Source organism: Amphiprion ocellaris, chromosome 8 (genome assembly GCF_022539595.1).
Source record: "Amphiprion ocellaris isolate individual 3 ecotype Okinawa chromosome 8, ASM2253959v1, whole genome shotgun sequence".
Lineage (NCBI taxonomy): Eukaryota > Metazoa > Chordata > Actinopteri > Pomacentridae > Amphiprion > Amphiprion ocellaris.
Window position 1 is genome coordinate 16,603,019 of NC_072773.1, and position 11,674 is coordinate 16,614,692.

At 37.7% G+C, this 11,674-nt stretch overlaps 1 protein-coding gene across 1 annotated transcript in view; it reads left to right on the plus strand.

Moving 5' to 3' along the window:
• The window catches only part of LOC111570248 (dnaJ homolog subfamily C member 5-like), a 28,113-nt gene extending 17,423 nt beyond the window's left edge, over positions 1-10,690 (plus strand). The window contains exons 2-5 of the mRNA XM_023272896.3: positions 3,549-3,725; positions 4,928-5,141; positions 5,780-5,951; positions 6,869-10,690. Of these exons, the coding sequence (XP_023128664.1) occupies positions 3,619-3,725; positions 4,928-5,141; positions 5,780-5,951; positions 6,869-6,963 (588 nt within the window). The 5' untranslated portion in view covers positions 3,549-3,618 and the 3' untranslated portion in view covers positions 6,964-10,690. The remainder of the gene's footprint in view (positions 1-3,548; positions 3,726-4,927; positions 5,142-5,779; positions 5,952-6,868) is intronic.
• Positions 10,691-11,674: the final 984 nt, after the last annotated feature.

The following is an 11,674-nucleotide window of genomic DNA, read 5'->3' on the forward strand; positions in this document are numbered from 1 at the left end:
GTAAAAAAATGCCACCAGGTAATAAATGACAATGAGAATTCTCTTTGGTCGAGGTAATAAGTTACTGACTGCACTGAACCTTGAGCAAACGGTTGAATTAAAGGAACACAATGAATGAAATTTATTAAGCTTTTATATGACTACTGGTTAACCAGCCTCTTCTCATGGCTGCACTCTAGCCACTAGCCTTTTTAAGACACGATAAGATAAGCCTTTATTAATCATGGTGGAGGAATTTGCAGTGTTATATCAGCAAAGACAGTGCAAACTTTTAGGAAATGTAGTACAAAAATAAATATAAACCTAATTAGCCTAAATGAATTCTAAATCGGCACAAAAGCCTAGCATTTGCAGCTTAATATAGAAGTATATTAACTGGTGATCACAACACAAAAACTATTGAAGAATAAAACATAGGCAAGTTTCGCCAAAGTTAAGAAACCACACTGACAACTTCTTTGACATGATGTCACATAGTTTGGAGCTGGCAGCAAAAAACATTCACGAGATGTTAATAAGTTAGACCAAGCAGTCTCTATTAAGTGGGGCAAGTCCAAAGATTGGATAACTTTGACTGGCAAGGTGGTTTTGATGTGCTCTGGAGGCTACAATTAAAGTGAGAATTCTTTCAAAAATACTTTCTCATCAGTTGGCTTCATACAAGTGAATATTTGGTGTGACCACCTTTTGTTCAACATTTGTAGGTAGGTTGTTTAAAGCAACTTGGACAATTTGCCTCTTTATGTAATCCCAGACTAACTACAGGACATTTAGATCAGGGCTTTGTGGTTTGGAGCTGACCACAAAGCCCTGAAATGTTCAGTAAACATTAAAGAAGTTAGGTTTGGCAGTCTTCATTAGGTTGGGTGAGTTGCACCAAAAGTGGATTAAACCTGGAAGGCTGCTGGTGTGGCACTTTTGCCCTTATGAAAGTAGCACCGGCAATTGTACAAGCAGTGAGCATTTCATCAGATGTGCGCATGTCAACCAACCAATAATCCAGTCCACCTAGAAACTACAGCCCTACTTTACATGCCAGCTTCCACTTATTTCAGCTGAAGTCGCTGAAATAATTCAGGAGAGGGAAGAGATTTGGTGTTCCATTTCTGAAAAGAATAGAGTGAAATGTCTTAATATATCAAATCTGTGTTTGAGTTTTTCAAATGGAATTTATGATAGTGTTTTGTTGTTTTTTTCCCCGACATATCTGTGTACTAGTCCAGAAGTAAAATTATAGCGGACTTAGCAGAGCGACATGGTGAAAGATGTAAACTGTGTGACACAAGGTGAACTCTAAATGTGGGGCATTGTCTGACGTCATATATACTGTATATATATTCAAAATCTGTCTCCCATTTGACCCTCAGAGTTGTATATTCAGAGTGTCAAAGACTGTTTTCAAATACTTCTGCTGAAAGTGGAACATTTTTGCTGTGGTAACCTAAAATCTTGAGTGTGAGTGATGCACCTGCAAGAGGTTGGGTCCATTAGACAACCTAAACAAACGTGATGAGGAAAATTGCATTGTACATACAAAGAGAACTGATTGTTAGCAAAGCAGTAGACATCTTCTGTCCAACTGTTAAACTTCCCAAGTGAAAAATATTTGCATATTTATAGACTTGAGGATGCATAATTGAACTAATTGAACCATAAAACCACATCCAAAACAAATTATTACTCAGAGCAAAGCATTTTCATATGTTTTCAAAAATTCCTAGAGGGGATCTTTACAATAAAATTAATTAACTTTGGCAGTATGCTTTATCATGCATTCATGTCATGAAGTCTTCTATCTTTCAACGGTATTGTAATTTTCTATGTTTGTTGATGTGTGATTTTATATGAGAAGTTCCATTGAAAATGCACCAGATTAGATCTTTAACCCTGTGAACCCCAAAACATACTGACAGATTTGAAAAGCATGTTGTCTGTAACAAAAAAATAAAAAGTCAATGTCAGAATCTGTTAAAACAAAAGCAAATTTTTGGAGTTGCTACTTATTGATGTGCTGTTCTGTCAGCAAACTTAAACAAATCAAATCTTAAAATGGTCATATTTTAGTGATTCATTATTCTGCATGTCAGATTTAAAACTTTTGTTCCTCAGTGAAATTGTTTTCGTCACCATTAGTCACCATTGACTCTAAATAGGGCACTTGGAAAATGTTGTAAGTGTTGATGTTGATGAAAGTAAATTACATGAGCAAAAGTGAGGAAAAAATGCCGAGAAACTGCTTAGGGTTCATAGCAATAAGTAGAAACTGTTTGGAAATTATGATTTAGTCCACAGTAGATGTTAGGTAAACCAGTAGGTGAGACTACAGTAGCTTCTGCAATACCATCCTGCTTATAAATACATCAACTTTCATGTAAATTAACATATTTTTAACTGCTCTGCCCTACAGTTATAACTCTCACACTACAAGATTGCCATCTTGTTTACTGTCACTTCTCGATGGGTGACTTCCTGGCAACATGAGGTTCATTCAGGACACTGTTTGCAAATCTCTTTCCTTTATATACCTGCCTGGCCGGCTGTGTGAACTTAGGTCACCCTGGTTTAATTTACTTATTCCTTCTCTTCCTCTACCACCCTTAACACACACAACACCAAGTTAGCAAAGAAGTCAGTCAGCATTTAGCAGTGAAGGGACAGTGTTACATTCAGTTTAGCAAAAAGTGAAATGAGCGTTGCATTTGGTCTTCATGTTTACTTCCTGTTGTACTTCAGTTGTACTTCATGGACCGCATGGCCATCCAGTATCTGACAGGTTACAGGTCTGATTTGACATTTGGGAACTGGATGGGACTGAAATATGGGATATGTTTGAAATAAGAGTTGAAACAGTCAATGAATTGACTAATCAACAACTACTTTTTAAAAAACTAATTAAATGTTGCAGATGTCAAGGAAAACACCACTTTCTGGTTGCAGTTTCTTTAGTTTAAGAGTTTGTTGTATTTTTTATATATATATATATATATATATATATATATATATATATATATATATATATATACTTACAAAAACTGCATATTTTTTTTGCCCACCATATATTTAATAATGATTAATACATAAATATATTTGAATAAAATGGGGGGGGGGGGATTTTAAAAAAAAACATCCAAACTTTCAACACACTCAAATAAATCACTATCTTGTCACAAAGAATAATGCTTGAAATGTTTGGAAAAAAATGGATCCAATTCAGTCCCAACTGCCCGTATGTTATTTCTTAAGGAGATGTTCAGTAGGTAGTAATTAAACAATAAATCTGAAAGGTGTTGAGATTCTATATATGATGCCTAAAGTCTGGGTGTAGCTGACAGATTAATTTATACCTGAAATAACTACTCCTAGCTCTAACTGAAAGGGTTTTATTATCTGGTCATTTTAATTTTAACCCAGCACAAAACATGTATTTCAACAGTAAGAGAGAATATATGCAAGAAGCCAAGTCAAACAGGTCGATCAAAGGCTTGACCTGGGAATTGTAGTTTAACTGATGAGCTTCCTCATTTCTTGTTTGCCTTTGTGTCTGACAGGTGAGACGCTGAGTGAGTGAGGGAGCAAGTGAGAGAAGGAACCAGAGAGAGAGAGAGAGAGAGAGAGGCCATGGAGCATCAGAGACAGAGGACTCTCTCCACATCAGGAGAATCACTGTATGTCGTGCTCGGAGTCGACAAGAATGCCACGTCGGAGGACATCAAGAAGTGTTACAGGTACATATGAATGTACACATACACAGATAAATTTCCTGCAACAGCCCCACAGAAAGGAATTCACTCTTTGTTGGTAATACTTTTTTTAAAACCACTAGAGGGAGCAGAGGCATGTAGCCAGTTCTGTTCATGGGTCAAGTGGTGCTATGAAAGAGGTTAATTTAAACAGCTACTTGTTCATATTTTAATGAATCGTGTTTTGTTTTGTTCCTTGTCACTCTCACATTGGTTAATCTGTAATCTACAATATTTAAGACCTCATTTAACCCTCTGAACCCCAAGAATTTTTTGGACGACTTGTTCCATTTTTACTTATTGCAGTATATGATCTTGCACCACTATGGAAACAGCAGAACCACAATGTAGAGACACTGTAGAAATGTATTTTATGCTGCAATAACACAGTTATGATGTCATAAATCATTTAAAAAAGGCAAAAGACTTTCCAAAATGAAAAAATCTTGGATGAACCGCATGCCAGGTAGAAAGGCAATCTGACTTGGCCTATTTACATTTTTACAACCTCTACAAACAATGTGTTTTTCACACAATGATACATCATTGTATTCAGTGCCAAACAATGTAGTTGAGGCTGAGCTGCAAATTGAAACTTCTCACTCAGCTTCTATACAAAGTTTATGACTGACATCAGGGTAGAAACTTGCACATTTTAAAACAAATTATGTTAGAATATGCTGATATATGTTGCTGACAAGATGATATAAGATACATTTTGGTTATTGTGTTTTAGGGTTTTTTTCCACACATTTCTTATCTTCTATTTAATACTGTATTGTTTTCTACAAAAGGAATGTTTTGAACAACAGTTTGACATCACTCACTCTCAGTTAACTGAAACCCCTTTAACTCATCACATACAACCAAACTAACACTTTGGACCAGACAAACACTTTATTCTGCTTTGTAAAATATAAATAGTAAAATAATGGGGAAAATGCACCTTTTATGTTAATTAAAAGCATCAAAATACAACATTTTACTCTGAATAACCTTCATGACAGTCTTGACTATATTGTTAAGGTATGTTGGATATCAGCAGTTCGTGAAAAAGCCTGAATGCATTTTTTTGTTTTTAAATATGCATTTCAGAAGTGAAACAATGTTCTAGCAAATACTTTGCTAAAGCACTAGCCACTCAGTTATGTGAACCTTCATTCCCTTTTCATCCTTCTTTTTCACAGGAAACTGGCATTGAAGTTCCACCCAGATAAGAACCCAGATAACCCAGACGCAGCTGAAAGGTTTAAGGAAATCAACAACGCTCACTCCATCCTGGTCGATGACACCAAGAAGAACATCTATGACAAATACGGCTCACTGGGGCTCTATGTGGCAGAACAGTTTGGAGAAGAGAACGTCAACACCTACTTTGTTCTGTCCAGCTGGTGGGCGAAGGTAAGATAGGCAGACTGGGGTGGATGGTGAAGCCAACGGATATGTGAACTAGTTCTATTCTGTTTTTCCTTATGATTGATCCAGATCGACTTCAGATCAATGTCAAACCAAGGAACGCAGTGGAGTTATGTGACGATTAGCGTATGTTTGTCTGTTTATCTGTTTGCAACATTACTCAAAAACAGACTAACGTATTTCAGTGACAATAGCAGGGAAGGTCAGAAATGACACAAGGACCACCTGATTAGATTTTGGCAGTGATGCGGCTTATAGTCTGGATCCACAGATTTGTTAAAGATTTCTGTATCAACGCGAGATAGCAGCACGGCGTCACTGTAACTATGACAACAATTGCGATCCTACTACAAATCCACTGCTGCGGACTCATCAGGACTTGGCCTTGTGGACAGCTGTGGAACGCTTGAGCGCCTTGGCGAAGTACTGCGCTGTCTGAGTGCTTTTCTTGTTACTTTCTGTGGATACTTTTAACTTCAGCATATAACATGTGTACTGATACATACATTTAAGATTTGGTTTTCTGTGTTGTTTCCTTTTGCAGCTGTTCTGACAGATGTCTCTTTTGCCACTTGGTCAGTTGTGAAGTTTCCCTCAGTGTCTCTGCCTTCTGTGTCCCACAGGCCTTGTTCGTCTTCTGTTGCCTGGCCACAGGTTGTTACTTCTGCTGTTGCCTGTGTTGCTGCTGTAACTGTTGCTGCGGTAAATGTAAACCTCGGCCGCCCATGGACCAGGAGCCCGAGTTCTATGTCTCACCCGAGGACCTCGAGGCCCAGATGACTGCTGATGAAAGAGGTGAGGACAGGGAGAGGTTCCAGTTATAGAATAAAGATGTATAAATCTCACACCTTAATAGTTTTATATCTAGATTCAGAAGAAGGTATTTAAAGTCAATGAATAAGTATATTAATAGTAAACAAGTATGTGTGTCTTTTCACACTTGAGCATATTATTCTGGGCTAAAGCCAGCACCATCATAACCTGCCTGTAAGCTTTCTTTTGTTAACTACTGCTTATATTGGTGATGCAGCTATTATTTTCATGATAAATTGTCCGTCAGTTAGGACAATGTTAGGTCAAAGTGCAAAACATCTGTGGGCATGTGAGGAACTGCAGTGACATTATGTGTGTGAATATAAAGATAATTCAGAGAATAGAAGCCATTCACATTGAATTTAATACACTCCACCGTAGCTGTGTCAACAATAAGCAGAAACTGTACATGGCTTAAATTTGTCCACCATCCCCTTTGAAGTACTTGTGTTGTGCAGCGATACTCCACTCCAAGTGCTCCTGCCACACTTGGAATGCTTCCTGGAAATTCTGTTCTGTAAGCATGTCAAGCGCCATCTGTACCACACATTTGATCTGTCTGGGTTAAAGCCGTAGACCCTCCTCTCGTCATCAGTGATATCCCTCCACATGAAGGTTGGGTCAGTTATACAGCATTTTAACGTTGTTCTCTGCACAAGTTGGAGCTTCTTTGTGAAACTGCGAATGCACACTTGCAAGTGGTCAAAACAAGACTTGTAGGGAGCTTCGCAAATATGGCACAAGTACAGGGAGCAGTGTGTTGCTGCACAAGAAACCTACTTCACAGGTGACAGTGGCCAAATCAGGTACAGTTTCTGCTTTATATAAACACAGTCTCTTCTTATTGTTCTTGTAAATTATTGTTTGTGTGATTACTAATGTGCGTGTTTTCTCCCCAGACGGCGAGCCCATCGTGATGCAGCCGTCTTCGGCCACAGAAACCACCCAGCTCACCTCTGATGCCCACCACAGCTACAAGACCGACACATACTAGAAACACACATCCAGAGCTCACACCTACAGTTAACCACACAGCGACAATATCAACTAAAAACACACACACACACACACACACACACACACACACACACAATCACACACACACACAACAGGCTCTACCACAATCACAGGACTGATGCATATGCTGCACACTTTCACATTTTTATCACAGTTCATCTGTGTCATTCACCATCCACACGCAGAAACAACAAAAGCACAGCCCTGCAAAAACTACTGACCGTCACTCTGACAGTTAGAATGAGCTCAGCCCAGATGTTTCTCTTTTTCTATTTTTCAAATTGAGGTGAATGAGGGGAGAAGGAGGGGCAGAACCTGGAGGAGAAAGCCAAAAACACAAGCACTGAATTTAAGTTTTACGTCTGGATACTAGAATTAGACGAGTGATCTCACAGTAACGTACACTGTAAAAGCTCACTTTTTTTCTGTCACTTAAAAATATCAGGAATGCAGACAGCAAATAGGGACACAAACAGTAGTGACCATGTCCAATCATGCAGATAGATATACTAAATACAGTCCTAAAATACAAAAGTGAAAAAAAACTGCACAACTGATTTGAACAAGTTTCTTTTTACAAGTTTGAGAAGTGCGTCTAAATTGAGGGAAACTAAGTGACCACAGATGAAACAAGACTAACACTACTTGAATATTTTGTTCATGTGAAACAAATTGTATCACTGACATGTGAGGCATAAAACTTGGTTCCCACTCATTACATTTGGTAAAGCCCTATTCAGACATGGGATGTGTAACATTATTGCTTCATCAGTCTGTTAAAGTGATGGCATTCTATTAGGTAGAAGCAAGAAATTGAACTTTAGCGCTTGTTAATGTTTCATTAAAACCCAGATTACATTCATTACTGGTGAGTCTCATTAATATGGTTGCGTTGCACTCTTTATTGTAGTAAACTTAGATTTTTATGGACATTTTAGTTTGCAATGAATGTGAAGCTCAAAATACGGTGCCGTTCAGACTTGTGCTGTGCTACAACTGATATTTAAATATTACTAGGTCAGACTTAGTAAAACTGCCATCAAGACAGAAAAGTTACCAGGATGCTTGTTTTTGCATGAAGACAACACGTTCAGACGCTGTCAGATTAACAGTGGGCTACACTTCTCTAAAAGGGGCTTTAAATCTGAATTTCTTTAATTGTGCACTCTTCCGTGAGATCATGAGCACAATCCTGAGACAACTGGAATGTTAGGAGAGTGTTTTCGCTTTGTTGTTGCATAATTCTTAAACTTAAGGATGTACTTCGAAAGCCATATTGCGTACTTTTCCATTGTAGTTATAGCTGCAAGGTCCAGTTTTTGCTTTTTCTCAACAGTTTGCACAAACCATCCAGACGTAGCCCAAATTTTATGATGCGTTCTGTATGTATGCGTTGAAGATATTGCTGCCAGATGTTCAAATACACAAAGCAGGCGTCCTGTGTGGTGCAATCAAGCAATGATCGATGTGGCCCAAAGACCACAGGATGATTTTTTTTTAGTGGCTGAATCATGACCAACTCTTATTCTAGTCAATACTACTTTGTATAATACCGCTGGAAAGTTTGGATGGAGCTGTTATTGATCAAATGACGCAACCTGTGCCATTCCTCTGGATAGGCTTTCAAATCTGCCGATGGGTTTTAGGGTTTCGAGGGTTAAAAAAAAAATCCGGATTTTGTTGTTCATGAAGTTTTTATCTGCTGGTAAAGGCATTTTCCATTAAGCTTGCTATGAAAGACTTCCCTCTCAGCTCTATTCTGGCTGGAAGTAGGTCAGTGATCCTGTGTGAATGTTCAGTGAGGAGTTGATAGGACTGGGTGGGGTGGGGGTGTTTATTTGTCCTCAATGCCCTCATGAACATTACAAGAGTCCCGCTCAGTGTGGAGCTTTTAAACAGGTGCCGCTCTGACTCTGGCTCGCGTCATCATGACTGAACAAATAGCTGGAAGTCATCACCAGCCAGCAGAGAAGCAACACTGCTAAATGTTTATTGTATCTGTTGTGCTTCTCAGCTGCATCACTGACCAGTCCTCTACTCATCTATTAGTCATATTAGTCACTGAAACAGTTGCATCAATTTCTCACTGATGAGCTTTTAATTCTCCTCCTCTTCCATCGCTTCTTCTCTCCTCCTCTTCTCTGTTAATTCTTTTTTTTCTTTACGTTCAACCTCGTATCATTTTTTCTACCACATTTTAAGGGTTTGGCTCCCTGGTTCACACTGAAGCTGTGGGAGCCACAGCACAGTCCAGTGTTATTAGTAGACTTTACCTACATATTTACATACATACACACTGATTGAGTCCCTTTTTGTTTGTTTTTAGTTTTCGTTTTGTTTGTGAGAAGGTAAAAAAAAATTCTGTACATGTCATGTAAAGTGTAAGTTTAGATTTCCCTGTATTAACTTTTTTTTTGGTTTTGTTTTCCTCTATCTGTCTCTAGATTTGCTTTTCATTGTTTCTGTTTTTCTGATTTATGTTGTTGTCGAAGGGAGGATATTGATATCCAAAGTCTTATTTGTCCGCGTGGCCACAGATTTGTAGAGTCATTATAGCAACTGGAGAGCATTTCACCGCAATCACACTAGTTAGCAGAAACTTTATTTTTCCTTTTTAGTAGTTCTTTGTTTGTCACACAACGGTAGCAGTCCAGTAGAAGGAAAGTACAAGAACTTTGTGGTCGTTTGTGTCAATAGTTTCATTTTTGTAAAAAGAAAAAACAACAAAAAAAAGCACCTACACTGAACCAAACAGGCTGATTAATTCACTGTATTTTGACTGCTCAATCAAACACGCACTCGTTATGTATTTATACATATCATGAGAAAGTGCAATAGGAGCTTATTGAGTCTCTTTCACGGCTGTCCTCCACTCTGAGACTTCCAATCAGTGTGCAAAGGTTTCAGGGAATCTGCAGGTTAATAGGAAAATGTTAGCTCAGTTTGAGGCCCCAAGAAGAAGAATCAAATTATTTACCCTCCCAGTCCCAGAGAAAAGTTAAGACAATATGCGATCCAGACATTTAAACTTAATGTTCTCCATTCAGAGTTCACAGTTTGATTTGTCACATTTTTGTATTCTTTGTTCAAGTTTCGATTTGGATCTTGAACAAAGGATTTCAGAAAAAGTACTCTTTTTAGGGCTTTTTAATGAGTTTTTATGAAACCTGCATCTGCTCTGTTTTACCCAAATATCTCTCGACTTGATTAGTTTTGTGCTTTTTGTCACTGAAATGCCACACTGTTAAATCACTAATTTGTTTTCTCATTTCTGACCAAACGGTGTCTGAGTGAATGCGGCGTGAAGCCTGAAATCCAGAAACGTGGAGTCGAGACTCTTTCATTATTAAAACCAAAACAATGACGTTAATAACGAGCTGATGTAAGTGTGAATATAGCGACCAGATGATGATAATATTGAAGCGTTATTTTATTTATTTTATTTTTCTTATCTTTTTAATAATTGATTAACTACTAGCTGGTATGTTAAGGAGATGTATAGAATTTTAGATGTGAACAATTTTGGCATTGATGCGCCAAAATGGCCGACCTGCTGTATATACTCGCAGTGGCACAGTACATAGAGACGTAGAGGATTTCTGTTTTTAGCATGGACTGATGATGTGTGCGTCTGTCAGGCAGACATGTGGGTAAATGAAGTATCTGATGTACTGTTGTAAAATAAATGTTTCTGATGCTTCAGAGTCTCGTTTCTCACGGTGTTTCTATGACTCCAAAGTGGAATAGTTTGCATTTGACATCAGATTTTATCATTACTTTTGTATGATTACCATGAAATATTCTATATATCTATGATTCATATGAAAAAAAATTACACTTTTCATAACAAATGTTAAGTTACATAAATCCACACCATGTCAGATACAACCAATAACCTTTGTATTTAGCAGATAAATAAGGGGTATGTATACATCTTGTAAAGTCGGCTTAAAATCTGATCCATAGTAAATAATCAGTCACACTCACAGCAAACCTCATGTCAACTTTTAAATGTGTTTGTATTGAGTGGATTTATCTAGTTGCCATTAAAACATATCAAATACGCAGTTGGATGTTATCAGCACAGCTATGACACTTCAGAAAAAAATATCACACAATGGAAGCACATACAACAAGGGAAGAAATTAACCGAGATAAATGCCCTGTGGAAAACAACATGTTGAAAGGAAATAAATGTGAAATGCTTTTGTCTTTATTAGAGAAGGGCAATAATACAATAAACAAAATCAATTCAACATATACAACTTCTCCAGGCTCCCACTGGTATTACCAATACTGAAAAAAACTACATACTGTAGATTTTACTAAATATATTTTTGATTTGTGTGCATCCTTGTCTCCTATCTGCCCTTTGGAAACACAGCTGGTTGCAGCTAAGTTGAATCTGATGATTCTCTTTGTTTTTACTGTTTCTGGCTTTGATAAATGTTGTAATTTGGTGATTGTTTATTAATAGATAAAGTATTTCAAACGCGTTTGTGAGTTCAGGTGTTTAAATGGTTGATTATTAATGTCTATAGATGTCCCTCAAAGGAGGTATGAAACAAACACAGTGGCCCGAGACAAGTGCACTGTGGAACAGCACAATTGAAATTTTTGCATGTTTGTCACTCTTCCTTAGAACAGTCCGTAATAAATTTAATAATGAACATGAACTTAACATGGGG